At 39.9% G+C, this 16,968-nt stretch overlaps 1 protein-coding gene and 2 long non-coding RNA genes across 12 annotated transcripts; 1 reads left to right on the forward strand and 2 right to left on the reverse strand.

Moving 5' to 3' along the window:
- Positions 1-333: 333 nt before the first annotated feature.
- LOC124194941 (protein quaking-B-like) lies at positions 334-10,433 on the reverse strand. Of its 10 annotated transcripts, XR_006875087.1 has the most exons (11): positions 9,586-10,423; positions 7,787-7,920; positions 7,580-7,696; positions 7,091-7,234; positions 5,955-6,129; positions 5,556-5,621; positions 5,003-5,086; positions 4,887-4,916; positions 4,530-4,823; positions 3,349-3,525; positions 2,173-3,285 (listed from the first exon to the last, which is right to left on the reverse strand). XR_006875087.1 is itself a non-coding variant. In XM_046589344.1 (10 exons), exons 1-10 carry the CDS (start codon positions 9,995-9,997, stop codon positions 1,589-1,591), a joined length of 1,464 nt encoding a protein of 487 aa, XP_046445300.1. In that variant the 5' UTR covers positions 9,998-10,425; the 3' UTR covers positions 334-1,588. The 10 variants fall into 10 exon arrangements, 7 of the variants coding, with proteins under 7 accessions (XP_046445300.1, XP_046445301.1, XP_046445302.1 ...); XM_046589344.1 differs by lacking the exons at positions 2,173-3,285; positions 3,349-3,525 and adding an exon at positions 334-1,596 and having other exon boundaries at positions 9,586-10,425; XR_006875089.1 differs by lacking the exon at positions 5,556-5,621 and having other exon boundaries at positions 9,586-10,420.
- A 1,643-nt stretch (positions 10,434-12,076) lies between these two features.
- LOC124194944 lies at positions 12,077-15,975 on the reverse strand. Its single transcript, XR_006875092.1, has 3 exons — positions 15,503-15,975; positions 15,311-15,384; positions 12,077-12,322 (listed from the first exon to the last, which is right to left on the reverse strand). It is a non-coding gene; the product is annotated as an uncharacterized LOC124194944 (long non-coding RNA).
- LOC124194943 lies at positions 14,401-15,189 on the forward strand. Its single transcript, XR_006875091.1, has 2 exons — positions 14,401-14,602; positions 14,680-15,189. It is a non-coding gene; the product is annotated as an uncharacterized LOC124194943 (long non-coding RNA).
- Positions 15,976-16,968: the final 993 nt, after the last annotated feature.

Genomic DNA, 16,968 nt, shown 5'->3' on the forward strand with positions numbered 1-16,968 from the left:
GCGAAGATTCCTTTGTAGGAAGCGTTAAATTCACATCAGTTGCGCTTTTGATTTCGTATAATATTGATACTACAAGTACTTCTAAAATCCCACTTAACGCCGAAATTTTTTATTAAAGATGGACAGGACCATACAAAATAAATAGAAAATAGTTGATTCATTCCAACTAAAACATTATCATGTTCTTATAACTAATCCAGAGTGATAGAGAGTATGGTGAAGCGACGCTGTAGGAATTCTCCATAAGGCTTCATGGAGAATTTCTACAGCGTCCCTTCACCATACTCTTTATCACTCTGACTAATCTATCTGAGAACGAATAAAAATTCATAGTACATGGAAAAGGAAAAGTTTATTTATATGAAATGTAACAAATACAGTAGATAAATTCATACAAAGGGTAAATGGCTCAAGTTTATGGCACAAAGTCGTTGTGGTAAGTACTGCAGGCCTAGTTTAAGGTGTAAGCAATCTTATGGGCACATAGTGTATGTAAAGGCACGCGTTTGCAATCAGCATTATTACGAGCACCAACGTAGAAAAATAGCTACACGTTTCACTTTGCAGATAAATCAAACCGATCTAACAAACAAGGCACATTTTTTGCAAAATTATTATTGGGTGTTATAAATAATAATTTGTATGTAGGTAAGGAGTCGGCGAAGATACAGATAAATCTTGATGGGAAATATTTGCTGGTTGTATTTCAACCATAGTTTGGGAAGGTCGCTTAATTGATTTCAGTTGCAAAGACGGTAAATAGAACAAAAAAAAACACCGTCCATATAAGAAATACGGGTTCATACTACAGCTAACAGTGTGCAGAGGAGATTTCAAAAAGTTACTTTTGCTGACTTGCAATTACTACAAGTGAAGAACAGTCGAAGATGTAAATAACGTATAATTTTATGTAGAACGGATTGATGAGAAATTTAATTTATCTCCTTTTAAAATTATTGTCATATTAGTCCACAGACTCAGTGATGAACTGGTCATTGGTCAAAAACAAATTGCCCAAGTTGATAAACGGCTATTGTCTTTTGGTTTGCGCCCGCATTTTTAGTAATTAATCGAAGCCTTCCGGAAAACTAGATTGTCGATTTCACAACTCAGGAGCTGACAATTCGACAGGTTCAAAAACACTGAATCGTAAGGATCGAGTAAACTTGATCGTTCAACTAAAGAGTAATGCAGTACATCTGGATATAAATTAGATCCAACTAGTTTTTTTTTTTTTTTGTTTTGTTTTTAAGATACTGAGGTAGGAAAAATCAAATAAGGTGTAGCTGGTCAAGGCAACGTTTGAAATATTTACATGATAAATGGGAAAAAACACACATTTGGGGTACGATCAAGTTCACGAAATCTCACGATAACTTTATAAAGAAAAGACGTTCGGATTAGAAGCAGATAAAATTAAATTACTATTCCTTGCTAGCAGAAGTAGACCTTGTTCAAAGTATTACGCGGTTTGCAGCGGCGGTTGTAAGAGCGACTTGCTGATGCAGGACAGGGTCTCCAGATCAATAGCCAATGTTCTTCGCAGGCCATTGGCCGCGGGATTTCGTAAGTAGAGCACTACACACCGTTAAGCACCTACAGGTAGATAGGATATGGGGAACGATGAGCCAAAGGTGGGGAATTACATGGGTGTTTAAGAGATAGAAGGTAATAATTGGGTGGCAAGTTTTATTGGTGTTACCAGGTGCAAGAAAGTCACGAAAAGGTAAGGGAGTTTCAGGTAAGGGATATTGAAAGAACGAATAGAAAAAGAAAAAAAAAATCGTTAGTATCAAATGGTCCCATCGATATTGATTAAGTGGCATGGATTAGATCAAGAAGAGTTAGTAATATGAAATCCTTATGCAATACGTAAAATCTTCGTCAACCGCTTCTTTTGGCCTCAGGATAAAGTAGACTAATTTAAGTTTGCACAGCCAAGAAATTGAAGCCCTGCCCTAAGACCAACAAGTCCCAATTGATGGAACACTACCACTGAAAAGGCGAGTCGCTAGTTAAGGTTTCCGCTTCTGAGTTAAAACGCAAACGCAGTAATCGAAATAACACCAAATACGTCATTTCACATACAAAACCAAAGGAAGCAATGGTAGAAGGGATGCGACTACATCGCATAGGAAACCGTAATAAACTAAGTAAAAGTCACGCAAATGATTTTTAGAAAGGCATACCACTGTATTTGGCTGAAACAATTATATATATATATTCATTATATATATAATAGTAAATATTGGCACTAAGTACTTCGGATGTTTTCTCTGCAAATCAAATGACACGAAAGACAAACAATGGTCTTCGCCATAAAAAAAAAGAAAAAGAAAAACACTCGAAACGGTCCAACAAGAGTTCGAATGCGATACAGCTAAACTGAAAGTAGTAAAAACGTTTTAAAGAAAATAGAATGACTTAAATGCAATTTGAAACTGTACATGAAACACGAGAAACATAACACGACACTCGGATAACAAACAGATCTTAAATTTTAGCTGTCGAAATTATTTGATTCTTGGTTGCCACCTGCTTCAATCTTCAGCTAATAAACGTTCAATTAACGCCGGTTAATGAATTAGTTTTCGAGGAAAATTACAAGGTTGACAAGTACATTCAAAGTTCAGACCATTTGTATGTTGTTTCATTCAGTTCGGTAGTAAGATATCAGTGATACTATAATTTTAAAAAATCCAAAAATAATTGATTCGTTTAACGAGAAAGCGAGCTTGCCGGCCTGAATTTAACATATGCCATGTTGCACATTTTTATGAAGCAGATTTCCACTGTCCTTTTTGTAATTCGCCCTTTAGCGAGCCTTTAACACATTGAGGAAAAAGCACGAACTTTGTTCAATGATTGCACTCTCGCCCTAACAACTTGCAAGATTGAAGATGGATTTGTTTACGGGCGGTAGTGAAATGAGAAAATGGCCACGAGCGAATGAACGTGTAGGGCACCGGATTTGGTGTGTGTGTGTGAAGTTCTTAATAACGGGATAAACTGCATCTGTCATCATCGTTATATTGCAAACAGCAATAAAACATTTGAAGTAACGAAACACGCAACCTAACTTCACAGAGACGAGCCAAATCATTTTTACACAGAACGTTCGCCTTGAATGCACGAAACAGCATTGATAGCTTTAAAATTAAGGCAAATTTACCGACAAATTGATCAAAGCGACATTTCAACAGTAATTCGCACCTAGCTCCGACGCTTGGCTTACACGAACTCTCACGTTTAAAACACAACACAATTGGTTTTGTGCGTAAATGTCTATATATATATATAAGATGTTAGTATTAGTAAGTTAAGGTTTGGTTGGAAGAGGCAACGCACCTGGCCTGAATATCTGGGACAACTGCTGGATGGTTGGGTTGGATTTTTGTTTGTTTTTGATTGGTTTGTTTTTGGGTGGTAGTTGTTGGTTGGCTTGTTAGTTGAGGTCGTTCCTTTGGTAAGGATGCTCTCGCCCTTGCGAGCCCAGATGGCGTCTCAGCTTCCCACTAGCGCCTCCTACAATCAGCCAGACAGAGGGAGCGGAGCGGCCGGTGTTTCATTAGTATGTTTATGTTTAAATACACTGAAGAAGTAAAGACAGATAATGTGATTCATAAAAACAAAAGACAAAACATTTGGTTCTTAAAACATTCAATTCGTCATTTATCCTATTATGTTAAGTAAGCTGATTTAAAGCGTCGTGCCTGCGAGGATTGAGTACCGGACCATCAGTCAATTGCTAAAACAATTGACCGAGAAAGGTGTTTGAACCAAACTGACCAATTTTTTTGTCAGTTGATTTAAAAACACGAGATTTCAATCAACTCCAAAAAAATTGTTGCACTTAATCAACCAGCAGGCACGACACCTTGATGGCATCTCAAGACCAGATTAGTGTGGGCGATTGTTTTCAATTAACACTTTACTCCTGAAACGTATCCAACTTCAATTGTATAAAACGCTCACTGAAGAAAAGCGAGGACTTTTAAGAAAATTGCTAGACGTACATCCTTTTGCGATTCCCTTAAAAAAAAATCGCAGTAATGGATGGGAATGTTCTTTTGCAAGTCCATTACTACAAATTGAACTTGATGAAAATTTGTTCTTACGACTATTTAGATATCCACGCAGCAAGAGAAAGCAAAGTACGAACTTACACTTTAATAACGCAGCTAAAGAAACCAGAAAATTATTTTTTTTATGTGCCACTATGATTTGACGTGGTTTTGCCCCCCCCCCCCAAAAAAAAATATATATATATATATATCTATATAAAATAGAATAAAATAAATCGTACTGCTTGCATTAAAGCACAAGGCACGAAATATGCCAAAGTTCAACTATAACTAAAACGTAATCAAGTCCCTAAGCTTAAAAAATCAAGTCATAATCTAAAGACTAAAAATAGCTCTGAACAAATCAAATAGCATACATGGAAATAATAATCTAACAGTTTTCGAAATCAATAATGCTTATAAAATTTAGGGAAAGTGAAAGAAGCTATCGGGCAAACAACCCACCAGCGGTGCCGTCGTTGGATGACGGCACGCCCGTCTGGTATTCTGCCAACAGTTGAGATGACAGGCCAGCGGCGGCGGCGGCCGCAGCTGCGTAGTTGGAATATTCAGCGGCAGCAGCGGCAGCATAAGGTGAATAGAGCAATCCAGCAGCGGCGTCTGCAGCACTGATAAGTGGAGGTGGTCCTCCCGATGCAGCTGAATTGAGAAGAGCTGCCATGGATGAAGCGGCTGAAGAATGTTGCATCCCTCGTGGCGAGAGAATGAGAGGAGCTCCAGCTATACCGTTCCACGAATCTGTGTTCAACATAATAAATGTGGGATTAAAAAATTAATACAAAATCAATCATTAAACGGTACCTTTCGATGACGCTTGGTTGAAATAGTACTCTGTAATACGAAGAGAACAAACAGAAAGCTGCGTTAGTATGTTGCAACCATGAAGAACATGAGAAAAGCATTGACGAAAGAATTACCAAGCTGTGAGGCACCCGCTGAAGGATTTCGTAGTCCACCTGGTGAGCCTAGCCCAACTCCTGGCTGCAACAAACGAGGGGCATCTGAAAAACACGAAGCGGGAACTTTTAGAACACAAATAAATAAAATAAAGTTACAGTCGACAAGGAAAAACGAATGAGCTAAAATTGTGAACAAATTTAAAGTTATGAATCCTATTCCACGTAATACACTATCACGAAAAAATCAATTATTTCCTAAAAACTAAATCAAATTCTTGAAGTAGAGTTAACTGATTCGACGACAGAAAAATCCTCCGATTATTTTCATCCCTGTAGGACACTATCTATATATATATATTTTTTTTTTACAGTTTCTGCCGAGGGGTTGATACAATGAAAAGATTATTTTAAATACAACATTGACATCAGACTCTTAGTTTCGGTGGTCAAAGTTTATCGATTTTGAACTGGTCTGAACAGCTAATTTTCTAATTAAAGATACACAGATGATTATGGTTCAAAAATGTTCAAGTTAGGGGTTATTGAATTCTCAAATGCAAGAAAATCGTACACGAATTGATGGCGGGAGAAGGAGGACGGCTCGCGAACTGCTGAAGCATCTGTGTCTCATAGAACCCTACCACTCGTCAATGGAGTAAATGGTATTTTAGAAAAATTCTTCGAGAAAAGGTAACCTAGGATCTCTCATAGATACTTAAACGATCATCAACAGTTTAGTTTTAATGGTTAGATTGATTTTGGGCAAATTAGTGATACATAGCCGTGGAATTAGAATCAATCACCGGGTATTTTGAAATAATCGACGAGTATGGTAATGTGGTAAGCTTAGTTTTTTGTTGTTGTTGTTCAGAAATGGTTGAAGCGCATATTATACGGTTAAATTGAATTTTTACATTAAATTACGCAAACGAGTAAAAATGAGTTGTAGTCAAAAGTAGTTGAGACTTACATATGCTGAGCAGATCAGCCCCTTTGCCACCTCCCACGCCAACTCCACTAACGACCCCTCCTCCAACACCACTTCCAGGTTGACCAAGTTTGGCTGATGGATCTCGGTAAGTTCCATTTATGATCGCCAATTCCATAAGCTGTCGTTTTTTTAGTTCGTCTTCTCCGTCCGCCTGCTCATTAAACCAATAAGACTCAAGCGTCAGTATTAACGTAGAATGAAATTCAAATGCCGCGTCTTTTACCGACAGAACAGTTATATCATAGAATTCAATGAAATATCACAATGACTTTACATTTGTAAACAATACCCGAAAAATAAACTTTTTATTTTACCATTAATAATAAATAAAATAAAACATTTCGAGTTTGCTAGCGAAAATAACCGCAAAATGAGTTCTTTTCAACGTTTTGATCCGCTTCTTTCTAGCTGAATTACACATTAACCATGATCAATTTATAATTGCCAATTTTTAAAACAAAAAAAGATATACTACGTCTTAACGCTGAATGAAAATAGAAACACAAAATTGGGAAAAAAAACATTTCTTTTTGTGGTCTACTCGGAGATTCGTTGCATTTCAAATTGGTACAAATTTTAAATGGCAGATGGCGGTTGCGAGCTTGGGCTGTATCTATTTTTACCAGGTTGGTGTAATATTTAAAAAAAAATTTTCAGATTATTATTTCTGATATAGCTAAAGCATCAAGTGTGCTCCGTATCCTACAGCACAAGAACTTTTTTTCCCGTTTTACCTACCACCTATATATTTTTTTATTGTCTGTTCTTACGTAATTCCTGAATGTACGTAAGTTTTTACTAGAAGATAACAATCAACAATGGAGACTGAAATTTTAAAATAATGAAATACAACAGCGAAATCAGTCAACCAATCGAGAATTAAAAAAAAAAAAAAAATAGAGCAACAAATACTTCATTTGTGGTTCGGGATCGACTGCCGCACAAATTTACGGCACTTTTGTTTGGATAATACGATGGCAAAAGGCAATTTTGTGGCAAGCTAACTTGTCTTTTATCGAAAGAAGAACTCACACAAGCTGTCAAAACAGTGCAGCTACCGGACATTGAAAAATTGAAAATGGGAGGATGGATAAATGAAATAGTGTTTGACTTACGGCTGGAACAAGAAGCTTTCTTATTTCATCCACGGCGCGCTGCAGCTTAACTTTCGCACGGTTTTCTGTGTCTTCAACTGTGATGAGAACGTGAAGTTCGTCGTTCAAGTGTTCCCAATTTGGCTTGCCCCGATTTTGTTCCTCCTGTTGGATTAATATATAAAGAAATATTAGGACAAACCAATCTCGTCTGTGGTTAACTCAAAATTGACTCTTCAATATGTGAAAAGGTTGGTCATTTCCTCAACCCGTGAGGAAATGTGAACGAGAACAACAGTACAAAACAAAGTTATCGTGCCATCGACTTCCTGAGTGCAGAGAATTGCAATCCAACATTGTTACCGGCCTCCAGTATAACCAGCATAATTGCAGTTAAATCGTGAGACAACAAGCTGATTAAAATTGTGACAATACCACCGAGTCATGTTTAAGCACACTATCACAATTACGGATTTACTTTTTGTAGAAGACTAGAAACGGGCATTGTACCTTTTTCTTGTCGCGCATAGATCCACGCCCCCTCACCATAATCTTGCAACCCGTTTCTTGTTCAAGTTGTTTAGCTGTCATGCCACGTGGTCCCAAAATGCGGCCGACGAAATTAAACTGCAAGGGGGAGAAATCCATTAGAAAGAAAAAAAACAAATCAATTAAAAAAAGTCGACTGATAAATGTTGAGTGGCAAGATTGTCTTACGTCGGGAAACTCTTTGACAGGAACGTAGACTTTTTCTGAGAGATTCACAGCGGCACCAACAGCATCCGGAAGCACCATGGGTTTTTTCTCAGTCCCATTGATTTGAAACAGATTGCCGCGCACCTTTCCTATTTCTAATAAATCAAGACAATTCATGAAAAATGAATAAAAATAAATCACGGTGACCTAAAAAAAAGCTGTCGCTGTGCTAAGACTATTTCTAGATCTTTATAAAAGAAAACGGTTGGTAGATACTTAAAAAAAGGACGCACAATAACTGAGACAAAATTAAACAAGCCCAAGTGTTTTTGGAGACTTTGGGGGAAAACGTGAATCTAAAAGCGTCGCGTAGCTGCTTCATGTGGGAACGAGAACAAAATTAAATCGCGGGTAGCAACTCAATTCTCCTCGTCCGGATACAGTGTGTTGTTGGCTCATAATTAACGTGCTGGCGGAATAGACTCAATTCCATTGATAGATTAACCAGTGCGTTGGGGGATCCAATGTAAGAATATGTTCAACTCTAAAGGTCGATTGAAACGAGTTTTTAAAAACAAACAAAAATGTCCTTTTATGGGTCTATTTAGAACAAAGTAACGGGAATCTTCGTCTACTAGCGCGTTGAAATCTTTTCGCTCTGAAAGAATGCAGACATACGCATAGCTTCTGAAACTATCACAAACTGTTATGGTTCCGCGTTCCCTATTTTCCCAACTGTAGGATTCAACAAGAAGAAGAAGAAGAAGAAAAAAAAAAGAAAGCCGGCTAAACTTGCCAGTAGTGGAAAAACTACGGGCACAAAAGAGAAAAAATCAGGTCAGTATGTCCAAGAAGAGAAAATGTTTGTCCGGTCTCGTGGAACCCCAAAATGTTGCAGCACGCGTACCTTTTAAACCGTTGGTTTAGTTACGAGTTTCCATATGAATAGAACCCAATCCCAAATAGACCTAGCACAAACACGCATTTGTGAAACAAGATAACAAAGAAAAAACGAATAAAAAACCCAAAAAATCGTCGCTAATGAATAAGAATCTCCCACACACGGTATGAATGAATTGCACGTTCTCAATCTATTGGTCCTATTACCAAATAAGGTGGGAATCGTGAGCACAAAAAAACGCCTCGAGATAATAATGACGCATCCCAAGCCATTCGATAAGCCCCAATTATATTTGCACTTGATGTGAATGACAAGAAATGGCTGAATGTTTAAGCGCTCTTTTATTTTAAACTGGACAAAGGAAGGGTGTGTCTAGGTGTAGCAAACTTAACACGACGAAACTTGAAAGAAAAGCAGGGATGGAAACAGGAAAAAGAAACCAGAGTCACAGGCAAATTGAGATTCTCGTTTTTTCTTTTTCTTTGCAGCCTGGTATGAAGTTGGTATGCGCACAAGAATACAAAGTTAAGACAGCACAGCGGAGAATACTAAAGTCGGTCGTCGACGCTGTCGGGGGAAATCCGACACAAGACACACAAAAAATAAAAAAAAAGAGACGAAAGGAAAGACAAGGGGGTACGGCCAGAGCCAAAAGGAAAAGGGAGAGAGAGAGAGAGAGAGAAAAGAAAATAAGGGAGGTCAGGGGCTAAAAATAAAATAAAATGGCGCCCGTCTCAACACGCGAGAGAGACCTACTCCACACGAGAGTTTTGGAAAGAAAAACCCACCCTGAAATTAAGTCTAACATCTCTCAAGATGGCTAATCGATCACGCCACATAGCTGCGTCCGAGACGCTGTCGAGCATAAATCAAACGAGGGATAGACAAGAAAATAATGAGTCAGATTTTGATTTTTTACCTTCGTCGAGCAGTCGTTCGACATGATGAAATACGTTGGGCAGGGCGGCCAATTGTTTCTTGTCTTTGAGAAGCTGCGCCAAATAATCGGCGACACTTTGCGTGTTGGCCGCTGCAGCGGCGGCGGCAGCGGCGGCCGCCGAGGCCGACGTCGACGACGAAGACGAAGACGACGAGGAACAAGAGGCTGGCGGTTGCATCATCATCATCGCGGCGGCCGCGGCCGCGGCAGAGACGGGCGACGTGCCTCCCAACGTTGGCGAAGTTGTGCCGCCAGCAGCAGCTGCTGCCGCCGCCGCTGCCGCTGCCGCCATAGTCACGCTGATGACACTGTTGTTCATGTTGAGAGGTAAATTGTTGTTGGTATTATTGGAAGCTCCGACGCTGCCATCCACCATGATGACGTCAGTCATGGCTGTTGCGAAAACCAACGAAACGTCGGCAGGACCAGAAATGAACCCAACTCACTAGCCACACTAGCGATTCTATCTCAATTTCCCACGTTAATACAAAACCAACAAAGAATTGAACTCAAATGTCACACTCATCAACTCGTCGGAGTCGAACCCATCAAACTCTAGCACCAACTGTAAGAAAAGAAACCCCCCAAAATAAAGGAAAGAAATGTTGACGCAAGAATCTGTTGGTCGATTCGTGAGAGAGAAGATGAACGCAGTTTCCGTCTGCCAAAGCGAATATAAAAGCTTATAGTCGCAGTACACACGTGGATGAAGGCCGAATTTCACGTACCAACCGCGTCGACTGCTCAGACTCAACTGGTCCGTCAAACCAGCCAACAACCCAAGTGCCAGACCTGGAGACTCGAGTGAACTGGTGTGTGTGTGTGTGTGTGTGTGTGTGTGTGAAGGAGAAGAGAGAGAAAGAAAATCTTTTCGAATGGAAGAAGAAGAAGAAGAGAAAAAACTTGAGACGGAGGGGGGGAGAGAAAAACTTGGAAGAAAATGGAGAAGAAGGAGAATGTCGGACAACATCCTTGGCCCTGAAGTGAGAATCGAGAAGGGGAAAGAAAAGGGGTGGGCCGTTATTCTACCGCCTCTTCCACCCACTCTACACTCCGCGCCAAACCCAATCCACGTTCGATTGAAATTCGACCCAACTTATGCGCCGATATTGGCGTTTTTATTGGCAATGCATTCGTTTTAAACCATCATTGAATTGGTCAATGAGAGCGTCGTTTAATGATATTGCGAAATGTGTTGAATTTTGGGCGAAAAGTCGTGAAAAAAGTGCGAGACAAGTGCTGCTTGCTCGGCTATCCACCGATGGGAGGGGTGTACTTGTTGCGCCTGTGTGCCCTTTCCCATTCCGGTTGTCGGTGCATTCCCGAGCACGAAAGTCAAGCCCTCCTAGCCTCTATCCTTTTTTTTTTTCTTGTTGTTTTCTTCTTCTTTTTTCACATTATTATTCTTCTTCTTCCAGGTTTACCGTCATTTATTCTTCCCTGGTAGTCGGCATTGATTCCGTCTCAACAGACTTTTGGCTCAACTCGTCAGCAGAGTCGAATCAACCAAGCGAGAAATCCCAAAAACACACACACAACACAGCACCTTTTTTCTCTCTTTTCAGAGTTGTAAATAAATTTTCTTGGCTCGTTTTAATCGCCAATTGATTGAAAAATGGTCACACACAATTTCGATGTTGGCTCGTCAGTAATGCTATCAAATTACCGGCCAAGCAAACATGATCTCTCCACCACATTTTTTTCCCAAACAAAATATTTTCTTTCAGTCAATCAAAATAAAATCAAGAGATTTATTCCAATGTTGTATCAAGAGAAGAAGAAGAAGAAAAAAACAGTCATGTTTGTGTTATATGGTTGAAAAAGGAAAAAATGCCGTACACAGTACACACACACACACACATGTGGAAGGTATAGGAGGCTAGGAGGGGTATGGGAGAAAGGTCACGCTGAGAAGAAAAGGGGGAGGAATGGAAATGCCCAACAGCTAATTCACCTGCAAAATGAGGTGGAAGGCGGAAGGAGAAGGAGGGAATGGTTACAAAGTGGGAGAGAGAGAAAGAAAGAAAAGGAGAAGAGAAAATCTCGAAAAAATAAAATAAAAATATAATAATAAAAATAAAAAAAAGAGTGGGAAGGTAAAGGAATGCGTCGGGCTCGCCACCTTTGGAGAAAATCGACTATATGTCGACGAAATAATGGCCGAATTTCGTCGGCAATGACACCAATCGTTATTTTCCAATGCAAATGCCGAGATGACACTAGTTTCGAGCCTTTAATTCGCTCAATTGTAGGGTGGAAGGCCTCGCAAAGTGTCAGCTGGTACCGCCTTGCATGTGTGTGTGTGTCTTATATGCGCCGACTAGTGGCGCAGGCAGCCCACCACATGACCTGACCTGTTTTTATTTTTTCTTTTTCTCGACTATGCAACACACACGCAACACACACACGGGAATGAATCTAAACCTGAAAAGTCCAACTCCCCCCCCCCCCCACACACCCCACACCCCAATCAAATGATTTTCTCGTTGAATTCAAGATAATTTGTCTGCGTTTACAGATCATTTCTTTCTTTACCCTCGCAATCCCGCCAAGGATTTTCACCTGCGTCCAACAGCTTCTTTTCTTTCTTCAATCAAACTCCCAGCTGACATTATATTGAACTGTGCTGCGGCGGCGGCGGCCAGCAAATCTTTCGGCCCGGCAGGAGTCTGCTGCTGGCCTTGTGGTAGGCGTTGTCGGTGAAGTCATCCAATGTCTAACGAAAAGATTAAAAAAAGGAAAAAAGTTATAAATGACGAATTTATACGGATAGATGGAATGAGCATACGGCAACTTTCTCAGTGTCAAAAACCGTGTATAAATGATCATCATCTGGCGTGGTGTATTTCTGTGTACAGGTGTGGGTGGGTGGAAGGAGTTAGAAAATCTCATTTGGGGGCAAAAGAAACTTACAAAAAAGAAATTAAAACCTCCAACGTTTGGGAAATATTACCTATCGCCACTCATTACTCATATAGTCATATTGTCTCTTGTGGTCGTCTAGAGTCTCGACGTAATAACGAACGCCGGGCGAAACTCGAATGGTCGGCTCTCGCTCTAAGCTCTGGCCGTTTTGTAATTTTAGCGACGGCTAAAAAGATGAAAAGACAACATGTTTGGGATTAGATTTCTCGGGTCGCCGGAGAGCCGCACGCAATATTATTTTTATTTAATGACGTAGCCCAGCTAAGAGCCAAAGTCACCATTGCTGCCCAGTTCCTGCCTATATAAGGCCAGGTATAAGACGAAATGCTCTCCCACTATATAGCTACGTCTTTTTTTTTTTTCTTGTTAGTTTTTCCTTCTCTTTCGTCATGGCTTATGTATTATTAGACTTGTAAAAGAGTTTGGCGTCAATCTTTTGATTGAGGCGATTTCATTTATCAACAGATGAGCACACACAACTCACTGTATCACAAACATTTCGCGTTTCTTCTTTCATCCTAAAGAAAAAGCAAAAAGGAGAACGTACGAGGACCATGGTTTTTCCTTGGGATTTCTGCAAATGCCACGTAGAACTATTTATTTTTGAAGAAAAAGAGGGAGAAAAAAAGATCAGCAGTGTGACATCACCGAGAAAAGACACGGTTCCACTAATCTAGCCCGAATCTAGCACGAGCAAAGAATGAAAAAGAAAAGGGTGTCGCCTTTATTACGACGCAAACTTCTTTTCTTATTCTCTCGCCACTCGGATGGATGGCAAGTCTCATCTGACACAATAGGGAGGAGTAGGCAGCATGAGATTACCCCGTCATTTAACATTTACACACGGCAGAGACCAGGGAGAGACCAGGGAGAGACGGAGTGACGGAGAAAGAGTTGTCCAATAGCTGTGCACTCAACTGCAGCTCCACCCTCTCTTAGATGGCATGCAAAATAGAAACTAAAACAAATAATAATAATAATAAGGAGAACGGCTTTTTTTCAGTCAATTGGGCAGGGTGGAGGGTCTCATTCCAAAGGTGGAGCTCCTATCATTTCTCTAGGTGGGTTTTACAAGTTAAAACAAGAAAATATTAAAAGGCCCTTTTTTCTTTTTAGGCTACTTTTATACTCCCACCCTAATCTCAATTTTCCCCGATGGCACCCGTCGTTAAACTTTGACCATTGCGCCCAGGTAGAAGAACGCCGAATAGCCAGCAGTTGGACTTAACAATCCATTCGACATTGTCAGCTGACCATCAGGAGAATTTAAACGGCAGCGGAGTATATGTTAAATTCCTCAACAATAAACAACAAGTGGGAATTGAACAGAATTTTTTAAACGCATCGACCCTTGGGCATAGAAATAAGGGGCATCAATGCAGTCGCTGAATGCAAACAGAAATAGATTCTCGCTCCATAGAAGTGAGCTTGGCTTATAAGATATACGTGATGTTATAGCAGAAAAATAAAAGATTAATTACGGGCATTGAATAGCGACGCGAAGAACAAATAGGGAAAAGAATCAAAACGATTGAATATATAAATTCCATGCGTGTTGTAGCTACTTTTATGTTGGAAATAATTTCTGAATGAATTCGAACGGAATTTTTTTAATGATGACCGAAAGAACAGCTGAACAAAAACAAAATATTTGCGCTAGAACAAACAAGTCGTATATAGTCAAATGATCTTTGATTGGTCAAGGTATAGCTGAAAAAGCCCAAAAAGAGCGATATTAAAGTTAAACAACATTTCGAGTTATAAAGTTCTCCACCCTATTGAAGGCTTTGAAAAAGCCCAAGACGTGCCGAGAGTTGGTCGTCGTATAGGTTTGGCTCTAGGTACGGACAGATGAAGTGATGAGGGACACACCCTGGCAAACAGGGCGGACATTTTGAACGCAAGACTCGGCTAACAGAATGCAGAGAGAACAAGATGGCGCTCGTTCCAGAAACATCTCCTCCCGCCTAGTGGTTGAATCGAAGAACGACGACGAACCCTGGACGCCAAAAAGTGTTTCAACGCGCGCGGATAGCGATTGCGAGACGGATTACGACGACGGCTACAACACGTCGGTCTTCTAACTATATTTAAACTACTACTCGCGTCTCCGAGTTTTTTCTTATTTTTTGGTTTTTTTCTTCTCAGGGTTTGATATTTTATTTTGGCGGTCGGTCGGTCGGTCGGTCGGTCGGTAGCAGTTGAAACGCGTCATGTTCAGGGAGGTTCTGCCGCAGCTGCTGCACGCCGCTGACATGTTTTGAACAACACGCCCTCGTTGCTACGGCTCCTCCCCTGTACGCTTTAAACTCTATCATCCCTTGTCGCCGCCCTGCCGAAACTTATTCTTTTTTTTTATTATTTTTAAATTTTTTTTTCGTCTTTTTTTCGCTCGAGATTCCCTTAAATGTGCTCTTCTTTTTCGGTTGATTTGGGAGGATGTAAACAAATCCATTTTTGTCCGCACCCGCCAAGAAAAAACGAATTTATTGGAACGTTTAAGTTGGTATTGATAATAATCAAGCCCAACATCTCTACTCTGATGGACTATTGATACGAAATTCATAAAAACATGCAACACGTCATTGGAAACTATAACGAATAAATTAGTGCACACTTTCTAATCATTAAAATACATGACAGTTGTTCAAAGCGGTTTCTAGTTGACTCTTGGCAGCATGCGTCATTCTTGCTTGGCGAAAGTGAAAATCTGACTCAAGTCCACCCATGTCAATGTACTGAATAAGATGCAACAGTCAGAGAAGTGAAATAAAAATACCAGCAACTCCAAAACAAAGAAAAGACGCTCGAGGAAATGAAATGTTCCATGCCATTTTCCGAGATGTTTAAAACCTAGAGAATTAAGATAACGAAAGAAGGATTTCAAGTCGATAAAAGCGAAAATGAATGGGGCGCAGCTGTTGGATGACGTCACCGGGAGAGGAAAAAAGAAATGGAAAGAGTTTTGTACCTTTCCGGTTGCGGAGTCGCAGAAAGCCCCGCGTCTTCTCTCTCTCTCTCTCTCTCTCTCTCACTCTCTCTCATCCCTCACAGAGGAAGTCCCCACACTGAAATAGCTCCTCCTTCGCTCTTCTAAAAGTACATATATAATTAACTTACCATCCCACATCGCCGATGGATTTATGGCCTGTTCTCAGTCATCGGCTAAAAGCGTCTTCCCTGATATATTGGACAAAAGACTTTACAGTATCAACAACGTATTTAATCAGGCAATGGGCGAAAATAATTGAAATTCTTCACCGCAACATGTGTGATTAATCCAGCATCCAGTCAACCATCATTACGACCTAGAGATTTGTTTGATATTTAAATATTTCAAAAGAAAGAAAAAAAAGTCAAAGTGTCCGTCAACGTCAGACAGATGGAGTAGTCCAAGGTAGTATAAGCAAGCTATATAGACGGTAGGGGAAAAACAAAAATTCAGAATTGTGGTCTCACTAAAAGTTAGGCATCACCTTAACAGCTGCCGGAGCAAAAGTGGGGGGGAAAAACATCACATGCTTCCATCATGGCGCAGAGTTAGACTCACAGAGAATAAAGATTTGAGTTCTTTGTGCGAACGCCTCTCCCTATCAACTGTCCTATGGAATGATGGCCATGTCCAAGATCCCAAGGTGTTCTCCGACAGAATTTCAATTCTTTCGTAAGATATTGAAGTGGATACGGTAGTAATTGTTTCACGTGCTCCAAATTGGTTTATTCCACTTTTAACGAGTTATCTTTGCGTGTATGCCTCGTTATATTTTTAAAAGATGCCTGAGGAAAAATTGGGAATTCACTAACGGTAGTGACGTTCATAAAAACTCACCGAAATGCGAGGGGATTGAAGTCATGTTGTTTTTCTCTATTATTATTTACAAGATGTGGAAGCTTCTTTTGAACGCTGAGCTTCCAACTGGATCAACTGGTAATTAATAATGATAAATTATTAACGAGCAACTATTTTCGTAAATCACTGAGGCGACGTGGACGTTTTTTGGGTTTTTTTATTGGCTAACGACGTAGCGATGTGTAACGAATAGCGCCAGCTTTTCGAAAAAAAGAAGAAAGAAAAACAAAACAGATTCGCGCAGGATGGAAATAGAATGTCGAGTCCTTCCTTTCGCACAAAAAATGTCCACGATAAACAGCGAAAAACCATTCGAATGTAAAAGGCAGTTTATGCCTAAATAACGCTACACGAGACGAAGCTGAACTAGAATCATTACATCCGCTGCTAAAATGTAATCTTCATTTAACATAACATAATCTATATTTATTAAATATGCGTGTGTTTTTATTATATTATATGTATACAAAAATACAAGTTCTAAATTTTTACACAAAAAGTTAACCAAGGAATATATTCAATAGCAAAATTTTCCCCTTGGATAGTAGATTTTTAACTGAAAGGACGAAATCTATGTAAATTATTAA

Source organism: Daphnia pulex, chromosome 5, assembly GCF_021134715.1.
Source record: "Daphnia pulex isolate KAP4 chromosome 5, ASM2113471v1".
In the NCBI taxonomy this organism is placed as follows: Eukaryota; Metazoa; Arthropoda; class Branchiopoda; order Diplostraca; family Daphniidae; genus Daphnia; species Daphnia pulex.